General features: G+C 31.9%; 3 protein-coding genes across 3 annotated transcripts in view; 2 read left to right on the plus strand and 1 right to left on the minus strand.

The window, feature by feature from the left end:
* LOC115720858 (respiratory burst oxidase homolog protein B) overlaps positions 1-24,887 on the minus strand; it is a 59,491-nt gene extending 34,604 nt beyond the window's left edge. The window contains exons 1-3 of the mRNA XM_061110808.1: positions 24,519-24,887; positions 24,249-24,429; positions 20,075-20,123 (exon numbers count right to left, since the gene is read on the minus strand). Of these exons, the coding sequence (XP_060966791.1) occupies positions 20,075-20,123; positions 24,249-24,429; positions 24,519-24,840 (552 nt within the window). The 5' untranslated portion in view covers positions 24,841-24,887. The remainder of the gene's footprint in view (positions 1-20,074; positions 20,124-24,248; positions 24,430-24,518) is intronic.
* Positions 2,140-8,506, plus strand: LOC115721148 (beta-galactosidase 3-like). Its single transcript, XM_061110809.1, has 11 exons — positions 2,140-2,348; positions 2,775-2,885; positions 3,021-3,232; positions 3,977-4,313; positions 4,712-4,819; positions 5,451-5,520; positions 5,615-5,672; positions 5,854-5,959; positions 6,092-6,133; positions 6,374-7,227; positions 8,163-8,506. The coding sequence occupies exons 2-6, from the start codon at positions 2,862-2,864 to the stop codon at positions 5,478-5,480; spliced, it is 711 nt and encodes a 236-aa protein (XP_060966792.1). The 5' UTR covers positions 2,140-2,348; positions 2,775-2,861; the 3' UTR covers positions 5,481-5,520; positions 5,615-5,672; positions 5,854-5,959; positions 6,092-6,133; positions 6,374-7,227; positions 8,163-8,506.
* LOC133035099 (uncharacterized) lies at positions 16,434-17,231 on the plus strand. Its single transcript, XM_061110810.1, has 2 exons — positions 16,434-16,830; positions 16,912-17,231. The coding sequence occupies exons 1-2, from the start codon at positions 16,465-16,467 to the stop codon at positions 17,170-17,172; spliced, it is 627 nt and encodes a 208-aa protein (XP_060966793.1). The 5' UTR covers positions 16,434-16,464; the 3' UTR covers positions 17,173-17,231.
* Positions 24,888-25,111: the final 224 nt, after the last annotated feature.

A 25,111-nucleotide genomic window follows, 5' to 3' on the forward strand; every position in this document is an offset into this window, starting at 1 on the left:
AAGAGGCCAGAGATGTTTCATGAATCACACTACACTCCACCTGAAAAGACATTGTTGTTGACGACACTTTTAGGGATTGTTCAGAAATGGCATCAGAAGAAAACAGTACAACATGAGCTTAAACAAGAATTGTTCGGACCTGGCCATGAGTGTTGGATCGACAAGGAAGATGTCATAGATGTGTGCGAGCTGAGATGGATCGGAACTAATGTCATGACTATTTGGTGCAGGTATAGTGGTTAATATTTAAGTTAATAATTATATTTGTAAATTTTTACTAATAAAATTTTATGATTCAGTTATTTGCAGGAACATTCACTTAATATCAGTGGTTTGAATAATACATATGCATTTTTAAATCCTGCTTTAGTATCCTCAATATCTTATAAAGATCCCAATAGACGTACACAGAATCTCATTGAGCGGTTGAAGGAAATACAACCCGATCAATGGTTGATTTGTCCCTGGAATCATGCGTAAGTAGATTTATAATTTAATATATGTAAATATAGATCGATCAGGGGGTTCACTAAACTTTTTTAATTATGTGCAGTAGTCAACACTGGGTAGTGATAATCATCCAGGCTGCTACTCAGTCAGTGGCATTCATTGACCCAAAGAATAAGCCAATTGAAAATGAAATTAGAAATTGTGTCACAACGTAAGTCATCATTTTTTTTTTCTTTAATTTAACTTTTCTTACTAATTCTTTCACTAATTAACTTCTCTTTGGTGTAGTGCTTTGGAAACCTACATGACCCAGCAAAATATACGAAAAAGGGCTGAGATAAAGATCAGGCAGTACAGGTGTCGAGGACAACCGGACGATCAACAGTGTTGATATTACTGCATGAAGATTATCAAAAGCTTCATGACTCAGTACAATCCTGCAACTTTTTTGAAGGATAAGGTATTTAGACATACATGATTCATTTGATAAAGTTTTTATTTAAAATAAATTCAATTTCAATGTTATCTATCTCTGGTTGTACAGTTCAAAGATGACAAGCCTTACAACAACCAGGAGATAAACGAAATACGAGATGAATGGGCCGATTTTGTGAAGTCTTATATATTAATGGAATGAGTGCACAGTTCTTTATACGTGTAGGGTATATAATTTTATATGACCACTACTTTTGGCTGTACTTAGTTTTTGTTATGGCGAGCAGAATACAATTTTTATGATCGTTACTTTTGGTTATATTAGATTTACTTTATAGTTATATTAATTTTTTGTAGCAGTGAGTACTACAATAAATTTTTATTTATTATTATATTTATTTAGCTGTACTTTTTTTTTTTAACTTTTATTAATAATTTTTAATAATAAGGTTTTTTAAGTATGAATCAAACTTAATAATAAAATTTATTAGTTCAAATGAGTTGACAAGATGGCATTGAATTATATATTTTATCTATTATATCTTTATATATTAAAAGTGCCTATCTAACGGCATTTCTTGGTTTAACAGAATATACTTAAAAATAAAAAGAATATTCTGTTAAATTTAACGATTAGGTTTGATCTCCCGTTAATAAATAAACCCAATAATTAAACCCAAAAAATCAAAACTTCCTATTCTCACCAAAACAATTCAGTAATATTTTTATATCAGTTAATTTATTGTTAAAATTGTCAATACTCTACTAATAAATGCTATATTTTCTTAATTTTGCTTGTACACGCGTTGCAACAAATTATTATTTCATAAATATATTTTTTTTCCTTAAAAATGAACACAGAGTAATGATGTTGAACCTAATAACTAATAATATATATTTTTTTAATTTTTAATTATATCACTTTTTAATAACGTAGAAAAAAAAACTAACATAAAATTTAGTATACGTGCCTCGCACGTAACTTTTTACTAGTTTGCTTATATATGTATGGACAATATATAAATATTAATTTATTTTTTTGGATATATTAATGTTAGTTTAATATATTATTTTTAATATAATATGAAAATATTTTTATTAAAATATTAACCAATGTATAAAGATAACAAATAATTATATTCTTTGTTTTTTTAAAACATATAATTATTTATTATTAAAAACAAACTGCTACTAAATAAATTTGCTAAAATATTTTTTTTGGAGGTAAACTCCAAATTTTCCCTCTACATTTTCATTTGCCTTACAGTTACATTTTCATTTTCCTGGTTCCCATCCTTGATTTTGTTCCTCAGAAGCGACCAACTGCGGCTCAATTATGCAGGCCCTCGTCTCTTGGAACCATCTATTACTATTACCTCTGATGGAAATCAAGCTGAAGGTAGTGCCATCGTTGATGATAAGAAAAGGGAAAATGATGACAGAGAGGCATCGTTGATGATAAGGTAGTGCCTGGTTAACGTGTTTTATTATTGAAGAAAAATCCTGAACATTTTCTTGGACGGTTTATGATGAGTCTCATACAATCTAGTTTAGCTGCAATTTTTATTTTTTAGAAAAGACCTTACTGTGACAAACCTTTACTTTGTATTAGCTTTGGGAATCAACCAAAAAGTCATGTGTCTTGTGTAAATCTCTTGGTAACCTTTCATTTATTATTTTCTTTGTTAGTTTATAGCACTTTTAAGGGTATTTGTTGAAAATCGTACATCATTTAAACCAAACTAACCAATAAGATATTATTTATTTAGTCGAGAAGGGACCTAATCCATAGCTTGAATGATCCCAAAAAACATTTTAAATTTTTTTATCCGAATGATTTTATCAGAGTATTTGTTTAATACTTGTTTCTTACCTTTTCTCATATTCAGATTGGTTTGCAAGGAGAGCATTTAGGCATTTACAAGGCAGATGGTATTAATAAAGTAAATTGGGTTGCTACCTCGGAACCACCAAAGATGCAACCTTTAACATGGTACAAGGTAAATACTGGGATCTGGGGAACATTATGGTTTTCGTATTACAGAGGCTGATTGTTTCAGTTGTATTATTACTTTCTTTTTATGCTGTTGAAATTAAGAAAAACAAAGTACTCACTCGGACTCGGAGTATTGCAGGCTGAAATAAACCCTCCACCAGGGAAAGAACCTGTGGGGCTGGATATGGTTCATATGGGAAAAGGTCTAGCTTGGTTGAATGGGGAAGAAATTGGAAGGTACTGGCCAAGGAAGAGTTCTATAGATGATGGATGTGTTAAAGAATGTGATTACCGAGGAAAGTTCATGCCCAACAAATGCTTTACGGGTTGTGGAGAACCAACTCAAAGATGGTAAGACTAAGTCAATAAATATACTCAAAGATGTTTCCCTTTCATTTCTTTGCTGCCAAGGCTGAGTAGCGTAGACATTTGGATCTTCAGTAGTCACTATCATATAAGTATATCTAATTTTGTTTTTCAGTAAATGAGAGTGTATGTGAGTGGTCTTGAGTATTTGGTAAATATATCTCATGAAAAAACAAACAGTACAATGTAGCACAAAATAAAAATAAGGTGCTTGGGTTTGATCTGAGGAAACTTATAGAGTGAGCTTAATACTTAATAGCTCGAAGGTTTACTTTCTCTTTTACCAAGATTAAATAACCACTGAAACAATTTGTCAGTTGAGGCTAGCTCAACTGGTTATGATTTAGCTTTCAGAAAAGGCTAGTATTTACTATGTCCAGAAGTTTATAAGCCATCTATCAAACTTGCAAAAGCAAGCAGGAATGCACAGGCGCTCTGCATGCACACTTTTAATGTATTGCCTAGTATATAGTTATTGTTATTTCAAAACCAAATTTGAAGTTTTATAGACTCTTGGTGCCTGGCTGTGGTGTACTCGTTCTCTGTTATGGTTACTAATGTGAAGATATACTCTTAAATTCTTAATGGTAAACGATTGTGATAGCATAGTGGGTGTTAGCACTTTTTTTGTTTCTTTATTTCATCTTGTAAGATCAAATGTTTTAAGATTTAATAAGTAATTACTGCATTGTTAAAGAACCTTACAAGGCAGCAATGTTTCTCGAACAGGTACCATGTGCCCCGTTCTTGGTTCAAGTCATCTGGAAACATTCTGGTGATCTTTGAGGAGAAAGGAGGAGATCCATCAAAGATTACTTTGTCAAGGCGGAAAGTAACTGGCCTCTGTGCTCTTGTTGCAGAGGATCATCCTTCTATTAGACCTGAAGCTTGGGAGAAAGAAGACAGTGGAAGTAACAGAAATGTTCCAACTGTCCACTTGCAATGTCCTGAGAATACCCTTGTATCTGCTGTAAAATTTGCTAGCTTTGGAACTCCTTCAGGAAACTGTGGATCTTATACCAAGGGAGATTGCCATGATCCTAATTCCATTTTAGTGGTTGAAAAGGTAAGGACTGCATCAATTCCTTTTCTATATATTTTAAGCAGTGTGAATAGTGGAATTCTAGAATCCCTTTCACTGAAAGTACAATAAATATACAATTAAGGTGATTACATTTACAAATGCACCTAGAGTTTCAGAACATAATGCCACAAAATAAGAATACTTGCATACACTTCAATATATGGAAACTCTGTTGTGGTGGCCTCAGTGGTTAAAAACTTCACCCTCTTATAGTTGAAACATCATTGTATTTTATGAATCTTGGGCGTGCTTTAGTTTGTTAATTATAAAATGTTTTAATCGGTTGTGCTATGTATTATTTTGTATACTTATGGCCTATTTTGGGAGATATAGTTAAATTTTCAGAGCAACTTTTTTGGTGTTCATTTCATGTTTGGCAGCTTGGAAGGAAGAAGACCAACACCAGTGAGACTCATTTGAACTCAGGTAGCGGGATTAACCACTCTGGGTTAAAAAGGCGTCAGAAAGTTCTTTCAGTAGTATTTCTGGTACGTTGTTATATTGTTTCTTTCTGCAACATGTTTTTTCAGTGTTATCATAAATGTTTTTTCTTGTAGTGCAAGCTGCATGATTGGTATGTTTTCCTTTAATTAGATATTGAGGATTTTCACTGGGCTGTGAGGCCACTGGCAAATGCTTTTGGTTTGTTTGCAGCCATGAAATTTAGCTTATTTCTCGGATGAGGTGTGAGCTTAAAACTGAGGAAGGAGCAGAAAAAGCTGACTAGATCCAATGATATTACATTTCTTCAAATAAATATAAAACTTGATTGCTATATAATCCTACTGCACTTGTTTAAAACGTAAGCAAAGAATAGATTTTTTTTTTTAATTATTTCTTTTAAAAGATTTCAGATATCTCAATCAATTTCATTGCTACTAACTTAATTGTTTAATAGGTTATCTAACATTGAGTAATGGGGGTTTTCTTTTTCTGTTAAAACTTTGTCTGATCACATTTTGATAAAGTTTTTTGTCACTAACTTTATAACATTTTGATCGAACTTCTTTAAGGTCCTGGCTTACATGTTAAATTTATTTATTTGTTTTGTCCTTGCTGTCAAGTGTCAACCAGTGTATAATTTGATCTGAATGATGCCATTGTGTTTTGTTTTCTCAGACATGCTGTTCAGCTTATATCTCCTGCTAGCATTGTTGCAAAAATGAATGGTCAGGACAGTATCTGCAAGGTATCAATAATTTGGGACCCAGTCATTATTACAATGAAGTGGTTAAACCTTATTGTTTTCTATGATTTCATGCTTATATTTGCACGATCTGCAGGCGGATCTCGAGGAAGTCACCTCATTGTATCATGACAGATGTATAATTATGAAGAAGGGTGGGTACTGGGTAGCTGTTTTTGTGGTTGTTTCAATTTAATAATCTCTCTGCCTCTTACAATCTAAAATCTAATTGCTCCTACCAAAATATGTCTGCACATAAACATGACTACATTTTTGGTGAAATTTTTCTGGTGTTTTCTTCTTTTCTTTTGATGGGTTTCATTTGATCATGACCAGGCTGATGGGCAAAGTTGCATCTGATAAATGTCACAAATGGGTCTTCAAAGAACCAACTGAATGTGAACCTAATATCTCCAACTACTGGCAAAGCTCTTTTGATGTTGTATGTTCTTATAATTACTTAAACTTAGTAAATTGAGTATTACTTCTGCTTTTATTATTCTGTTTTAGGTAAGACGGTGTTTTATTAGCAATATCTGGTTCTGACTCCAATAATTGATGTTATTGATTGCAGCTGCCCACTGAATGGACTGATCAGTTTGAGTCAGGGATTCAGGTCAGTACAGAGGAAAATTATGTTACTTACTACAGATTAAACTGTAAATCATGTACTATCATATCTGATTTACTTACTACTGATTCGAAATTCTCAAGTACTCATATTATAATAATTATAAGTACTCATATAAGCATGAAATATTAAGAAATATTAAGAAATATTATAATCATGTACTAGTTTCTCTCATTTCATATAATTATAAGTACTCATATTTTTTCTTTTTTCTTTTGTAACAAGGTTGCAGGAAGCGTGATATTAGTTTCAATCATGAGAACTGGTCACATTACTATGAAAGATACATATACATTGCATTGCTTCTTGTATATGAAAGATACATATTCATATATGAAGATGAATTCTTTGCTTTGTTGATGCTTGTTCTTGAGACTCATAGCTTACGGACTACAGGTTAATCTATATTTTCGTTCCGGTTATATATATATTTTTCCTATTTATTTGCTGCAAAATGTTGAATTATTTTTGAAATCGGAGTTGTAATTTTGTTTTGGATTGCTACAAAGTTATGAGAAAATGAGTTATTCTCGTTTTGATGAATATGCACATAGGGTATTGTTGTGGGGCTTGATAATTTGGATGGTGTAATTCCTATAATAATAAGAGAATCTTCAAGCAATGCAGTTGCAACATCTGGTCTAAAAAATGGTAAGCTTTCCATGCTCTTACATTTCATATAAATAAGTTGGGTAAATTAATTTAAGAGAATTATTGATGGCTTTCCCTTAATTTCCCTTAATTTTGTCATCAAGAGTTTGATAATATAGGTTGATATAGTAGTGACTTTATGTTGATATAGTAGTGACTTAGCCAACTCATTTAACACATCAACTGCTTGATCATCATCCTGCTGAGACACAATGAGTTTTGGAAGGACAACAGGAACCATTCTCGTGACAAGTTTTTCAGTTTCAACACCTAGAACTGCTTCAAATCTCTTAGTCATTGTTTGCAAGGACTTTATACTTAAATGTAATTCTTTGCAGAGGAAAAAGTTAATCAATGAAAGTGAATCCTTAAAGGAGCAAATTTCAAAATTAGAGGAACTTTTGTGAAGCAAGTAGAATATGTTAGAGGTATATATTTACTATTCAAGCAATAAATAAATTTTGCCGCACTAATTAGTTTTGTTTCTTAACTTTGCAGGCATATCATGAAGTATTATCTTTAAGTATTATTTGGTGATAGCGTTAAGTGTAGTTCACTTTTAAGGTATATAAGAACTTTTTCATCTGCTAAACCAGACATATACATCAAAATAGAAGCATCAAAGTAGGGGGCATATATGCTTTTTTATTTTAGAACCCTCTGTTCTGTATTAATTTACTGATTTTTCAGGTGAGATTTTATAGTACTGTTATATTATGTTTAACTTCTCTCACTGCTGTAGATCTCTCTCTGTTGCAAGATAATGTAGAGTGGAACTTTCACTGCTGTAGATCTCTCTCTGGAGGACAGAAATCCCGTGTTGTCTTCACATCAATATCCATGTCAAAACCCCACATTTTGCTGTTGGATGAACCCACAAATCACTTGGATATGCAGAGTATTGATGCTCTAGCTGACGCACTTGATGAATTTACTGGTGGAGTTGTGCTGGTCAGTCATGATTCTAGGCTGATATCACGTGTGTGCGAGGACGAAGAGAAGAGTGAAATTTGGGTGGTCGAAGATGGTACTGTACGGAACTTTCCAGGCACGTTTAAGGAATACAAGGAAGATCTACAGAGAGAAATTAAAGCTGAGGTCGATGATTGACGATGTAAAGGTGAAAATATTTGTTATTTGCTCTGTCTACATGTTGAAATTTTGCAGGGGTATGCTTTCTCTCTATACAGAGAATAAACATGGTCTTTGTCCTACTCTTACATATACGTCTTTCAATATTATTTATATGAGTGTATGATTAGTTTGTTTCCGGAACTAATAAAGTATAAATTTTCATTTAAAATTGTAGTGATAGTTATGTATTGCTGCTGATTTTAATAATTTTCCTATAATTCTTTCACAGATCATGCCTACAGATGCTCAAAGGATGCTTTAAGAGTTTGAGGGGTGTGTGCTTCTAGCTTTTGAGTTGGAGCCAGATCAAGACAGAGGCTTCACATTCTTTTTTATGTTTGTTTGCCTAATTTAGTGTTAGTTTTTTTTGTTCATTTAGTTTGGTTTGAATTGGGGGTAACTTTTTTCTGTTTTCCATGTTGGCAACTCTGATTCATGGAGTTTGTTGTTGTAGTTCACAGACAATACAATTCAAGCAAGGACTATGTAATTGAATTTTTTATGATTGCTATTGTAATTTTTATGTAATGAATAAATGTGTTCAATATTATTTAAATATAGCTTTTTGAATAATTTGTTTTTATTATATAATTTAAATGAATATATTTTAAATTAAAAAATAATAATTAATTTTTATGACTAAATATTAGTCACTGAATAATTAATTTATGTAATTCTTTATTTATTATTGCCAACTAAACTATTTAGTCATAAAATATTAGGTTTTTCGTGACTAAATTTTAGTTGTTAAAGTTTACTTTTTTGGTTGTTGAAAGTGCATATTGGTATTTATGTGACCAATACATCAATCTTACTGTGACTAACTTTAATATATTTTGTAACTAAATTTTAGTCATAGAAAATAACATTATTTGTGACTAAATATATTAGTCACTAAATCTCTTCTACGACCGACATTCAGCGACTAAATGGTGACTAAAAATAATTAGTCACAAAAAATTTTAGGTGACTAATTAATGAGTTTTAATGACCAAAAAACTAGTCGGGGAAAATGGGTTTTTTTGTAGTGTGGCTAACTCCCCAGCTAGCGGTTCGCAGTATTGAATGCGGGAAGTGTGAATACTAGTAATCTCCCCTCTGTCATTTCTGAATATAGTTGCACCTACCGAGTGTGTTTGGCCAATTGCCACATCTGTGTTGCATATGTGCCATCCCTCAGGGGGGGGGGCAGCCATTGTGACATTGCAGCATCACCATTTTGATGGGATTGGAGGGCCTCCAGGAGCCGGTTATCAACAAGCTGAGTAATGGTCCTTATGGGGGTGCCGTGATCATGGTGGATCACCATGTTTCTCTCCTTCCAAATCTTCTCGAAGATTAATGCAGCACCCTCAAGGAAAGCATGGAAACTAAGATCATTTGGTCTGTTAGCAGTGTTTTTGAATCCAATTAACCATTCCTCCCAATTGGAGAAACTGAAGGAGTCCGTCCTTATGCTCCAATAACAGCCAAACCATATAGATCGAGCCATAGGGCATTCCCAAAAAATATGAAACGAGTCTTCAACGACCTTGGAGCACAAAGGGCAATAGGGGTCAATTAATCCAGTAAAAAGTTGGAGTTTACCTCTCGTCAGCAAACAATTTGAAAGGATTTTCCACCAGAGCATTTTTGGTCTAGAATGCATCTTAGCTCCCCAGATTATCCTCCATTTTTCATTATTGCTATCTCCATGATCAAGGTTCTTGATAGTACGATAGGCTGATCGGATGGAGAATTTTCCATTGCTTTCTGGTGTCCAAAGCCAGGAATCCTCCAAAGGATGGTTCGGAATGGTGATGTTCATGATTCTTCTTGCATCATCTTCTTGGAACCATTGGAGGAGAAGATCTTCGTTCCAAGAATTATTAAGTATAAAGTTGGAGACAAGGCTGATACCGTGAGTTGCGTCAAGTTTTGGTCGAGGCTGAAGGGTGCCTAAGGGAACCCACGGGTGAAACCAGATGGAGGTTGATTCCCCATTTCCAATTTTCCTGCAAACGCCTTTTTGGAGATGAGTCCTAGCTTTGAGGATAGCCTTCCAAATTAAGGAGTCAGAAGGTTGAACTTCAAGATCTAGGAAGTTGTTATGCTTGAGATACTTAGCTCCCATTACTTGCTTCCAAAGGCTTGAGTCATCTGTTAGCGCCTTCCAAGCCCACTTTGTAAGGAAAGCTTGGTTAGTTGCCTCCGTTGTTCTGAATCCCAGGCCACCAAACGATTTTGGTTTGCAAAGTTTCTCCCAAGCAACACAATGTAGGACTCGCTTTTCTTCCGTATCTCCCCACCAAAAGTCTCTAAGGGCTTTGTCAATTCTATTGGCAGTGGATATGGGGATGACATCTGAGGATGCTACATAGTTGGATAAAGTGGAGCCTACGGATTTGATGAGGCAGGCTCTTCCCGCACTGGATAGAAGTTTGGCTTTCCACCCCTTGATACGCGACAGGACACGGTCTACCAAGTGATTGTAGTTATCCGTTCTTCTTGAGTTGGTGAATAAAGGCAGTCCCAAATAGGTAGCCTTCTCATTCATTTTCTTCATTCCCAGAATTTCAGTAACTTCCTGGCTCCGCCCCCGAGGCACCCCCTTGGAGAAAAAGACCGAAGATTTCTGGAGGCTAATTGATTGACCAGACCAACCACAGTAAGTGGCTAAGCATTCCTTGAAGGCCTTGGCTTCTTTAGTGGTGGCTTGACCAAAAAGCATTATATCATCAGCAAACATGAGATGGTGAATGAACGGTCCCTGACGGCCAATCTTGATGCCTTTTATTTGACCTTTCCTTTCCTTATCCTGAAGAAGACGGGAGAGAGTTTCAGCCGCAAGGATAAATAGAGAGGGGGATAGCGGATCACCTTGTCGAAGACCTCGCTCTGGTTTAACTTTACCCGCTATGGATCCATTTAGAAGGAGCTTTATTTCATGTAACGATATGCAGGCTCGGATCCATCCGAGGAAAGGATTTATGAAACCCATATTCGACAGAACTAGAAGAATGAAATCCCAGTCCATTTTTTCGTAGGCTTTCTCAAGGTCAAGTTTGATCATCATGAAGCCTCTATTACCTCTTCTTCTTTTCATGGAGTGGACTATCTCTCTAGAAATCATAGAGTTTCCCGCTATGTTCCTTCCTTTAATAAAAGCCGCTTGATTTGGGGAGATGATGTTTGGCAGTAGCTCTCTTAGTCTCGAGGCAAGGATTTTCGAGATGATTTTGTAAGAGACATTGCAGAGTGCAATTGGGCGGTAATCTTTAGGAGTCATCGGAGCTTCATTCTTTGGTATTAGGACAAGGGAAGTATCATTGATAAAATTGGGAAGCTCCAAATGAGAGAAGAAGTGGGTTACCATTTCGCAAACATCCTCTTTGACTGTTTTCCAGTGGTGCGAGTAAAAACTCGGAGGAAGGCCATCCGGCCCTGGTGCCTTATCTTTACCCATGCTCGAGATTGCCATAGTAATTTCTTCATGGTTGGGGATGGCATTTAGGAGAAAGTTATCCACATCAGAGAGGTCCTGCTGGGTATAGATTTCATTTAAATTCGGCTGTTGGATGGTAGTTTGCTTGGAAAATAGGTCTTTATAATGGTTCAGGAAGCATTTGGCAATTTCAGAATGATCTCTAATCCAGTCGCCACCTTCAGGATTCTTAATGCTTTGTATGTAATTTCTCCTTCTTCTTACGATAGTAGAAGCCATGAAAAATTTAGAGCACATGTCACCTTCCGAAAGCCATTGAATCCGAGATTTTTGGCACCAATGGATTTCATCTCTAAGAAGTGCTTCATCCAATTTCTTTTTTGCAGCTTCTAATTGAGTTACGTTATCCGGGTCCCTTAGTTCCAAGTCTTTTAGAGAAGAAGTGGCTTCAAGGATTTGCAACTTAAGATTCCTGAAATGAGTTTTGTTCCAGCGTCTCAACTTGCGGCTAGTATTCTTGGTCTTGCGATGGAAATTTATCAGAGGGTTGGAGTGCAGCCTCTTCATCCAAGCTTCTCTGACCACCCAGAAACATCTAGGGTCCCGGTTCCACATGTTTTCCTATTTAAAGAGTCTGCCTTTACACATGACTCCCCCATTTGTATCCAGAATAATGGGACGGTGGTCTGATGCAGAAGAAGATAGGTGATTGATAATGGCCGCTGGGAATAGAATTCTCCAATCCGTGGTTGCCAGACCTCTATCTAGCCTGGCTCGTTTGATAGCCCCTGCACCCGGAGTCTGATTGTTTCTTCTGGACCAAGTGTAGCCAGGACCTTCAAAACCCAAATCGATAAGGCCAGTGCGGTTCACCATTCTTCTGAAATCAAAGGCATAACGGGAGGAGTTGCTGCTATTGACATAGTTAATGCATTCCGAGTCTTGCAAAGTACCATTTAAGTCGCCGAGAATGAGAATTGGGTTTGTTGCAAGGAGGACCATGTCCCCTATTGAGCGCCAAAAATCTTCCTTATCCGATCCATGAGGGGGTCCATAGGTGCCAAGAATGAGCCATTTATCTCCTATGGGATCAGAACTAACTTCCCCAACAATGACAAATTTATTTGCAGAAAGTATTTTACAATGGACTCCTTGTAACCAGCAGAGACCAATACCCCCGGATAGACCAACTGGTGGAACGTAGTGGAAACCAGAGAAATTCAATTTGTTACAGATAGCAGAGAACTTACTTAGTGAGATACGAGCTTCATAAATTAGAAGCATTTCGGGTTGGTGTTGACGGACAAGGGCCGCCAGTTGCCGAACTGTCGTGGAACTCCCGAGACCACGACAGTTCCAAGCTAGGATTTTCATGGCGACTGTGGAGACTTTTGCGGGCAAGTCTCCGAGGCCCCAAAACGAAAATCCATAGCATTAGTGCTAAGTTCTTCTGGCAGTTCATGAATTTGGCATGAGGAAGATGGTTTTTGTGGTTTCTCGATCACCACAAAGTGGTTGTTAAGATCAATTTTCAAATCAAAGTCTTTCCCATGCCATTGATTTCTGATTGTGGAGAAGAACTCACCCTTAGCCTTTGCTGCTCTCGGTTTAAATTTCTTAGGAGTGGAGGAGAGTTTAGTCGAGGCAGAGGGCTCTTTTCCCTTGCGATTCTGGGTAGGACTGATAGTAGGGAGAGGGGAAGCAATTTTCCTTGGTCTACCCCGGCGCCTTGGAGTGCGGGATTCATCTGGCTAGCCAGGGACAAAATCAGCTTTGGGAAGAGAGCAGTCGATGGAGTCCTTGTACGAGGTTGAGGATTTCAGAATCGTGTGATTGACTTCTTCAGTAGTCTTGTTTTCTGGGTTGGGGTAGAAGGCCACTGTTTCATTAATTGCTTTTGTATTTGGGCTAAATACAATACCATCGGTAGCCTTTCTTTTCCTTGGGCCTTCCAAATGCTCTTGGACCCTAAAGTCCTCAATGTTGAGAATGGGATTAAAGAGGGATGGTTCACGGTGATATTTGTCCACAGTTACGGCCCCAAACAAAAGCTCACGGGCCTTGTCTTGGGCCCAGCATTCCTTCGAAGGCCAAGGGACGATTTGGGCTTGAGTACCTAGAGGCGAAGCCTTATAGGGTGAGATACAGCCTCTTGCCACTTCATTGTCTAGTCTCTTATCAGACGAGGAATAGGGTGTAACGGCATGCTGCTTCTCCGAATGGGAACTCTGGGAGTTACTTTCCAAGGTTGGTATATTGTCCCCCCCATTCTTGGTAATGTTCTCTTTTATCATTGTTGTATCATTGTCCCTCTGCTCAACGTGGTCATTGCTATTTGAATTGAGGCCCTGGTTGGTACTCGATTTTGCTGTGATGTTCTCAGGGGAAGTTGCAGCATCAATAAGTTCCTGGACATTAACTTGCTTGGAATTTTGTCCAAATGGGGCAACTTCCCCTATACCCGGCAGATAAACCATGGGCAGCTGGGTAATAACCATCGCCGGCTCACTCCCGTCGTGTTCTTCATCGGAATCAGACACAATCCTTCGTTTTGAAGGGAGTTGCATTCTACATTCACGCATCTCTGCCTCTTCCCCATTTCGGATGGCTTTGTGGACCTTGATTTGATTGCAAAGAACTTGATCTTTCCCCATTCTTTTCTGCAGGACCCAGTCTTGGAACCACTTGGCTAGGGGGGTACTGAATGTTGATTTTTCTTTGACGTCGTTCCTCAGCCATAGTCCGTATAAAGGGTAGTAGTTACCCAGGTTATCCTTGACCACAGTAGGAGCTTTGAAGCATGAACTTTGTTCATGTGAGAGAATTCCACATTTGAAGCAAAGTTTAGGCAGTTTCTCGTATTTATATTGGATCCAGAGGTCCTTCAATTTCTGCCGTCTGAGGAAGAACCCACAGAAGATAGGTTTATGAATATCAATGGTGGCTTTGAAGCGTAATGTACTTAGACCAACCGCATCTTCAATACCCTGAGGGAGTTCATGGACTGGAGAGGCCTTAGTAGCAATCTCTTGGAGATTTGAGAGGTTCCAATAGAAGGGGGGAATACTTTCAACGTTTACCCACATTGGTGTCTTGTCAAAACGAACTTCTGATGGTGTTAGCCAGGCGGGCCAGGGCATGAGGATCATGAGTGCACCACATACAAACCAGGGTCTATGGGCCAGGACGTTCATGGCGTCCTCTCTTCTCGCGAATGTGAACTGGAGGAGTCCGTCATCAATCTCTTTCCATTTCCAGCCCTTGACTGCTTTCCATGAGAGATTCAATGATCCTTGTATAGCAGCTTTGCCAAACTTGTATCTTTGGATTATTTTTCCTAGCAGTACTTTATTTGCTTCTTGTGGTTCATCTACCTCGCCCGGGTTAAGGGAGAAGGTAATGTCATCTGGGAAAATTTGAATAGAGTCTTCAAACAGGTTGCTAATTCCCGAAGTATCCATTTTGGAGTACAAGGGGAAACACTGGTAGATGTTGTTTAGAGCAATTCTCTATGCACTTCAAAGAAGTAATGGCATGTTTACTAATCACGATTGGGAGTGATAGGTATGGTAATCACTCCTTTTCATTTGTTTACTTTATTTAATGGTTGGAATACTCTAAGGGAAAGGCATAAAATTAGGAGAAAAGAATGGGAGAAGTTTTCCTCCCAATTTCTTCAGGTATAAACCATTACGGATAATGCTACTTTTTAGTTTTTTATTTATTTTTTATTATTAAAAACAAAAAGACACTTTTGCCACCAAATATTATATACCCTATTATATATATTATATACCCTAAACCCTAAACAAACCACTTTTCTATTCTCTTTCGTTTCTTTTTTTGCAGCAGCCATTTTCTTCTTCTTCTTTTTTTTCTGAGAGAGGAACAGCCACATATCAACATCAAGGTGAGTTTTAATTCTTTATCATTCATTATATATATATAATTTTTGATGATGCATGTATGATGCATATATTGATGGTTTATGTTTATTATCATGTTTTATTATTATTTTAATTGAAAAACATCTTCTATAATATAAATCTGACATTGACATATATATTTTGGTACAATTGAATAGTCCAACTCAATCACCATCATCATATTTAATTTTAATTTTTATATTATTTATTATATTTTATATTATTTATGTATAATTGAAAAGTCATAATCTATTATTCTCACAACTTCTCACGCTTGTCATACATTTCATAATATATATATATATTTCCTAACCTATATATATAGGTCTTCTCTATCTACCCATATATATATACATATATGTCGTTCTTTTTTTTTTTTTTTAAAGATACATATATGCCTTTGAAAACTGGTAGAAGCTTGGTGTAGCATAACAAATTCTCAGAAAACACAATTACACTGCGTAAATTACCAAACAAATTCTAGTCAAAAACACAATAACATAATAAAACTTTGCTACAAAAAAAAAACATAATAAAACTTAAATCCAATGAAAAGCTTCAATAAAAAAAAAAAACCAACACAAATAATCTGTTCTTATTTTCTTTAGAAACATATACTGTACCTTTAATAAAATAATTATACAATCTAAATTACCATATTAAAACATACACAAATAAATTCAACAAACTCAAAACATATCAATATTTATTTTCAATAACAAAAATAAAATATAATTTATTTTTAACATTCTTTAGATGCCACTCTCTTAAAATTATTAGAGTATATATATTATTATTTTTAAAAGGAAAGCCTTTTCTTTATAATATAATATATGTATAATTTAAGAATCATATATATACATAGTTATAATTAGTCACTGAATTAAAAATATGTTATATGTATATATATGTTTACGGATCATATGTATATATAATTGAAAAATATTATTCGTCATGCCAATATTGTCATATAATTTAATTTCTTAATTGTTTTTTTTACTTTGGTTTTTTTTTTTTTTTGTAGATCAATGGCTCGTTTAAGTTTAGCAAGAAAGCAAAAAATAATTATTGTAGTGCAGAATTTAATTGTAATCTTAGATATTATTTTAGCAGTGTGTGCTATTGTGAGTGCTTATGCATTAATAAATTCTAAAAGACGTCTCAATCAGCCATTATCTATAATGAGAGTCTACAAACAGTTAGAAAACTTACATGATTTAGTGTATGCAAGTGATGTCAATTGTGTTTCACAATTAAGAATGGATAGACAAACATTTCAAAGGTTATGTCACATACTCAGTACTAGGGGAAATTTAAGAAAGACACAAAATGTCTCTATCGAAGAGATGGTAGCAATGTTCCTATATATTTTAGCACACCACCATAAGAACCGAGTTGTTGGTTTTAGTTTCAAAAGATCAGGAAAAACCATAAGCAAATACTTTCATGAGTGTTTAAAAGTAATGATTCGCTGCCAAAAAGAATTTTGGAGAACACCTGAGCCAATATTAGCGACCTCAATTGATCCAAGGTGGAAGTGGTTTAAGGTATGAATTGAGGATTTAAAATTATAGTTAGTAATTGTTAACTTTAAATAATTTTTAATAAGTATAATTAATTTGGTGTAGAATTGTCTGGGAGCATTAGATGGAACATATATAAGAGTGCGTGTACCTGAAGCTGACAAACCAAGGTATAGAACAAGAAAAGGAGAGATTGCAACTAACGTTTTAGGAGTTTGTTCACAAGACATGCAATTTATATATGTTCTACCAGGCTGGGAAGGTTCAGCACACGATGGGCGTGTATTAAGAGATGCTTTAGCTAGGAGAAATGGTTTGAGAGTCCCTAATGGTAAAGTTAATTATAAAAAACTTATCAGTGTTTGAGATTAGACTACCAATATATATAGTTTTCCATTCAATTATAACATCATTTATTTATTATGTTTGATAGATTATTATTATTTAGTTGATGCTGGTTATACCAATGGTCAAGGTTTTCTTGCACCTTTTAGAGGAACACGATGTCATCTTAATGATTGGAATGATGGACACCTTCCAAACACAGCAGAAGAGTTCTTTAATATGAAGCACTCAAGTGCTAGGATTGTTATTGAGCGTTGTTTTGGATTGTTGAAAATGCGATGGGCTATTCTCAGAAGTCCATCTTTTTATGACATGAATACACAACGGCGTATAATATCTGTTTGTTGCATGCTACATAATTTTATTAGAAGAGAAATGAGCATAGATCCAGTAGAAAATGAGATGAATAGTGTACAAAGAAATCACCCCACAACAGATAATAATTATATTAATAGTATCGAGTCTTCAGATTTATGGACTACTTGGAGACAAAATTTGGCAGAAGAAATGTGGAATACATGGCAGGGAACTAGATGATTAAAGTATATATGTTGTTAACCTTTACTACTTTAGTATTTTTTTTGGTGCATTTTTCAATTATGATTTGATGTAATAAGAACAAATGTCTATATTTATTTGATATATATGTTTATTTTTGTTCAAATTTTTTGTGTTTAATTTTCAAAGTATTAATTTATGTGTTCTTTCAAGTTTCAAAATTTATACTTTTTTATTAATATTAAAAAAAATTATATGAATATATATGATGAGTTCAAGCTCTAATGCAGATCAAAGAGGGAGAGGTAAAAATAAACATTATTGGACACCAACACAAGACAGTGTATTGATTGAATGTCTTCTAGAGTTGAGTCAAAATTCAACATGGCGAGCTGATTCTGGATTTAAGAATGGATATTTGCAACAAATGGAGATTATGTTAGAGGAAAAATTACCAGGCTCGAAGTTGAAGGCCTCACCTCATATTGAATCTCGTATTAAAAATTTGAAGGGGAAGTATTCTTGCTTGGCAGAATTATTATCTTTAAGTGGTTTTAGTTGGGACAATGAACATTCTTTATTATTGTGTGAGAAAAGTGCATTCGATGAGTATGTGAAGGTAAATATAAAGTAATTTTTATAATACAAGTATTTATATATATTTATATTTACAACAACATGGACTTATTATATGTGTTTTTGTGAATGTACAGAAACGAAAAGATGCAAGTGGATTATATGGGAAACCATTTCCTTATTACAACAAGCTAGCAGAAATATATGGACGAGATCGAGCTACTGGGACAAATGCTGGTAATGCTGATGATGATGAAGAAGAAATACGCCAAAATGATGCAACTGGTGTAAAATTTGGAGTTGATGATAATATAGATGACGGTGAGGATGATGAAGAAATAGATGAATTTGATGGTGTCTCACATACTCAACAACCAACTAATATGCATCGTAGATCTACTGAGAGTACTACTAGTAACCAACAACGTGGTAAGAATAAAAAAACTAAGGTTATGGATGAAATTTCTACAAATGTTGGTGCCTTAGCAGATTCTATATCTAATATTGTCCCGAAGTTTGAAGGATTAATTGATGCAATATCTGATAAGGATGTAGCTGAGATGCAAACCAATTTATTCACAGAAATAAGCAAGATTAATGGCCTAACTCCAATGCAGTGTATTCAAGCAACCAACATATTGGCTAAAGAACCTCCATTGATGCGAGTGTTTTATGCAATATCAGATGAGATGAAACTGCTATATATCCTGAATATGTTGCAAAATGATGCATAATTTTATAATTGCTAGATATTTGGGATTTTGTTTATCTTTATGTTTCACATTAGAATATTTTCATGTGGAGATTTTATTTATGGTTTGGTCAGATATTGTTTAATTGAATAATATGAGGATACTTTTTTTAACAGTATTATGTTAATTTTTTTATGTAATCATTTATGAATTTATTTATTATTATATAAATTAATTTATTTAATAAATAAAAAAAAATATAAATTTTATATTAAGGGTAATATGGTCAACTTAAAGCATTCCGATTACCTTTCCTTATTGATGTAAACAAAATAAAGTGATTCCGATTCCGTTTCCGGACAATTTAGTAAACAACATGTTAAAATAATTATTTTTATTTCATAACATTTTATTCCCTTTCATTTCTCCCATTAATTTATTCCGATAACGATTACGCTTTAGTAAACGTGCCATAAGCTCCTAGAGAGCAAACACTGGTATTGTAGGGAAGTTAGATTAACTGGTATTATCATTGGAAATGTGTTTCCAGTATCATCCTTTTCCATTACATTAGTTTAGTTAGTAGCCTAAATGTGATACAGTTTGCACATTAGTTTAGTATCATCCTTTTCCATTACATTAGTTTAGTTAGTATCATTGGAAATGTGTTTCCAGTATCATCCTTTTCAAATTTATTTTTGAGATGACTTAATATAATTTATGTACTTATATTGTTTCGTTATTTATATTGAGTAATTTTTTTAGCACCAATAAAACTTTTTCTTTTTTAAATTTCTAATAATTCTAATTTTAAACATATATTGATCATACCTTAAAATTAAATTTGTAAATTAAAACGACACTTTTCATATATTATTAAAATTACATAGAGATACTCTCTCAACAAAAAAAATGACATAAAGACAAATGAGGAGACAAAAATAACATAAAGTGAAATAATACTTCTTTTCTTTTAATAACATTAATAATGTTATCTTTTTATTTTTTTTCAGTGCTCAACATTTTCATTTAAAAGAAGATAAGAAAAAAAAAAATTCTCTCATAATCTTCAAAATAAAGAAAAGCTCAAAACATTGTTTCTCGACTTTATTTTTCAAAATATATTAAAAAAAAAGAAAAAGAAAAAAAAAACTCACGTTTTTAACATCTTCCTTGTTGATTAGGCCGTCTATATCTTTGTCCACCCTGCATCCATTACATTTATATAATTTACTAGGTGATTGTTACGTGCCAAGCCACGTAGTGTTAGTTTTATTTAATATTTTAGTTTTTTATTTTAATTAATAATTAAAATAGTATAATTATTTGAACGATTTGTTTTATAAAAATAAAATATGTGTCAGTATATTTAGTAAGTAAAACATAGTTGTGTTATAATAATGTATGTTATTAATAGTAAAATGTACATTAATCTTCTAATTGAAAAAAGTTCTATTATCTCATTTCATATCTAATAATAGCTACACAACTATATATTTATAGACTTTCACATTCTTTGCAAATTACTAATAAGCACCAATAATATTTTCATATTCTAATATTTTTCAACCTTCTCCTTTTGGTGGTAAAATTAAAAATAAAACTAAAAATAAGCACAAACATATAAGGTAAATACTAATTACAGCCCATTTCATCTTTTTTTTTTAAATTATTTTTTTAAGTCCAAGCCCAAAAATCTCTAATCCAACACAATTAATCTTCTTTTATATTATCTTTTCTAGATATTTTATCTATATTTTTCTTTTTTAAAAAATAAATAAAAAAATTATTAATATTCTCCCAAGATAGGTTTGTTAGAGAGATATGTGGCTAAGATGATTTTTTTAATTTAAAAAGAGATTATTAATATTTAAAAGATTGTTTATTTAAAAGATGGTTTAATTTTTTGGGTTTAATTATTGGGTTTATTTTTTAACGGGAGATCAAACCTAATCGTTAAATTTAACAGAATATTCTTTTATTTTTAAGTATATTCTGTTAAACCAAGAATGTTAAACCAAGAAATGCCGTTAGATAGACACTTTTAATATATAAAGATATTCTTTTAAATAAAACAATTAAATAAAAAATTATTCTGCCAGTGACGAATTTATAGTTATATGGACCAAAAAAAAGTATCTATAATTCTAAATTTCTTATATAATAATGTTTAATTATTTAGAATATGAAAAATTAAAATAATTTTTTTAAATAACTTACTATACTGATGAAAATATATATAGTTTAAAAGACAATCTGAATACATGCAGTACATGCATGCATGTGTTGCCTTTCTAAGGAATGAACTATAATTGTCCAGAATATATATAATTGCATTTTTTTTTTCTTGACAATATTAAAGAGGATTTATACATAGAGAGACCTTGAAAACAAAGGTTTGAATTCGTTATATATAAAAGTAGGGTAAATACAATTTTGGACTATTTGTTTTGCAAAATTATTAATTGGACTCTCTATTTTGTTAAATGACAAAGTAGACTACGTATTTTCAAAATTGCACTCAATTATTTTTTTGTCAAAATAAAACTTAACAATTATCTAATTTAGAAATTTTATGACAAAACTGGTCATATTAATAGTATCTATTCATATTAGAAATTATCTTAAAATTGGTTATATTAAAAAATAAAATTGTTGAAAATTAAGCTCGAGGTCTTATTTGTACAATTTTGGAAAATACATGGTCCATTTTATCATTTAACAAAACAGATAGTCCAATTAATAACTTTTACAAAATAAAATGTCCAAAATAGTATTTATCCTTATGTTTATATCACCGAGAATAAAAATTAAAGAGATAATATTATATCAATTACTTAAAATGATTTTTTTTTTTTTTTGGAAAGAATTACTTAAAATGATCACTATGTACAAATATAAATTTGAATGAGGATTATCAATGTTGTAATAAAGTAATAATAATAAATTGATAAATATAATTAGTCATAAGTTAAATATTTGATTAATTATATTATTTCACAATATTTAAAGTTATTATTTGAAAATTTTGATATAAAAATAATGAGATATTTTCAAATAAGAACAATGATAAAATTATTCAATCATGAAAATGAAATAAAGATATATTAAAACAATGTTACTACTCGAAAATTAAAATCAATATATTCTTACAAGTAAACTATATACCATTTAATTAGTATTTTTATAACGCGTCTATATATTTATTTGTCTAATTTAAATTTAAATTAAAATTTATAAAAAAAAATAATTATCTAATTTTACTGATATTTTTAAATTAAATTTAAATATTTAAAATTATTTTTTTCAAAAGAAAAAGAAAAAGAAATTAATTGATTGATTTAAAACGGTGTTAGTTTTAACCCTTAACATTAACAAAAAAAAATCATTAAATCTGATAATTTTTGCTAAATAGTAGAATTTAATATAAGAAAGATATATGAAGAGATAAAAATTATTTATTTAAATACTGATAAAGGTAGTGAAACAAATCTATTCTATCATATTTTTTAAAAAATATATATAAAATTTAGTTAAAATTTAAATTTAGGTTGTTTCATATTTTTCAAATTTAAATTCTATCATATCTTTTAAATGTAAATTTTTTAGATTGTATCACATTTAAATTTAGATTTAATAATATTTTTCAATTTTAAATTCTTTTAAAAAGATTAAACTTAAATTCTTGGAGAATTTTAAAAAATACTCCTTTCTTATGTTTTATTTATAATTTTATAGCACCAAAATATGCTTTGTTGAGTAAAAAGCTAAAAAATAATATAAAAGGCAAACTCACGGTAATTATAAATCAATTATAAATAAACTATAACACAAACCAAAAAATAACCTTATGACAAACATAATATGATAATACAACTATAAATAATTTATAAAATAACTAAGAAAACAAGGTTTATTGCTTTTACTAAAGAGGTATCTTCTAAATAAAAAAGTTCAAAAGAGTAAAAATAAAAAAAAATTCGTATTGACTTATTTTTGTAATCTTTTTTTTCAAATTTTCGATTTATTATGTAAATTTTTCAAAATTCAAAATAAATACCATTTACAATTTTATTAATAGTAGTTTTAACCGTTAATTTTAATGAAATATCAATAACAAAACTTGATTAAATCAACAATTTCCTTGAAATAACCATATTTTATTGATAGCTCTAATATATTAAATGTGACTATATAACAGAAAGTGTTGTTCTATTTTAAACATTGTGATTCAAATTTAAATCTACTCTATATATCTACAAATATTTTTTTATTATTATTTGTTAAACTTATCTCTATTATATTTATGTCTATGTTTGTTATATTAATGTAGCTATACAACTTGATCATTTTTCATAACATTATAATTCAAATTTAAATTTATAGATATCTCTCTTATCTTTTATCGTAGCTATGTAATATAATATATATATTTATCTAACATTGCAATTCAAATTTAAAATCATTACACATATTTAAAAAAATATACATTTCTATTATTAATTTTTTTACCTAATTCATGTATCTAAAAAAAATATTTCTATTATTATTTTTTTAAAACAATAAAATAGAAAAAAGTGTCTATGTTTTTTTTTAAAGAATCACTATATTGTGACCCTGTTATCTATCAGTTACAAAAAAAAAAAAAAAAAAATTATTATTATTTTTTAAAAAAAATAGAAAAATATATGATATTTGTAAAAAAATAAAAAGTATTATAAAATTAAAAGCATTATTGTTAAACTAAAATTATAATTAACAACAAATTTTAAAAATTAATTAATATTTATTATTATAAATAACACTTAAATTAAATATTTTTAATAATAATAATGTTATTAATAAATAACATACAAAAAAAACTAATAATACAACTATAAATATACAGATTCAATGTATATCAGTAAACTTTTAAATCTGAACATAATATAATTTTTTTTTATTATAAATGACATTTTATTTCATTTAAAATTTATAAGATAATTAAAATTTATAATTTTAATAAATTATAATAAACGTGTCACACATGCACGTTGCTTAATTATTTTAATTAACTAGTTTTCTATTTTAACAAATTAATTTTAGTTACTATTACAAGTATTTATTAAAACATTTGATGAATTCATGTGTTCATCTCGGGGCAATTAATGATGAGGATAATGATTCATGAACTTTATAATTAATAAATTACTTGAAGAGAATGTAAAAACATGCAACGCTTAAACATAGAAGAAATCTAACCCTACCAAATTGAAAAAGAAAAAGAATTAGAAAGGAGAAAAAAAGACAAAGAAACCTTTAATTAAAGCATTAATACTTGAAATCTCTTACATGTCAAAGAAAGTTTGCATCCTTGAATCGAAGCTTTCATCTGTGATTTGATCCCAAAACTTCCGTAGCTCAGCTTTGTCTATTGAAGAAACATTTTCACTTCTTTTTCTAGCGATTAATGCATCAAACAACTCCATCGCGAACCTACTCCTCGGATTCTTATCTTCCTCATCATCCATCCCTGTACAATTTTTTTATAAACTTTTATATTTTTTTTGACTTTTTTCATTTTCTCACGAATCAATTGTGTTAAGTTAGGAGCGTACGTACCTATGCATTTACCGAAAAGCGATCTATGGAGTAGTCCATCATCAATATTAGCATATTTCTGGAATCTTTTCTCGATGTCATCCCAGCCTTGTTTTTCATTACTAATGAATCTGAGCCCATTGTAGGAACTTTTAGTGGATGTAAGTCTCTTAAGCTCCTCCGACACTTGGCTGAGGCTAAGCGATGAAGAGGAAGGCAAAGAGTTATTATTATTCATGTGGCTCCCACCGCCACCGCCACTGCCGACTAAGCCATCAATTTGACCGTTGCAGTATCTGTACCGGCCAATTCCACCACTGCTGCGGCTGATCGTGCTTCCCATCTCCGGATGTGATCGATAGTTATTAGTATGGTACTCTTCAATCTCCATTTTTGATGATCAATCTTGAAATCAACACTTACATTTGATTGTTTTGTCAAATGTTAAAATAAATTTGGTATTGCATGTAATTATGAGTTATTATAAAATTTTATTTGATAATAAAAAATTAATTTAGCTACTATTTAAGAAAATACATAATCTAATTTATTATTTAAGAAAATAAATAATCAAATTAATAATTTTTATAATTGCCAATGTGAATAAAAATGCC

Source organism: Cannabis sativa, chromosome 2, assembly GCF_029168945.1.
Source record: "Cannabis sativa cultivar Pink pepper isolate KNU-18-1 chromosome 2, ASM2916894v1, whole genome shotgun sequence".
NCBI classification, from domain to species: domain Eukaryota; kingdom Viridiplantae; phylum Streptophyta; class Magnoliopsida; order Rosales; family Cannabaceae; genus Cannabis; species Cannabis sativa.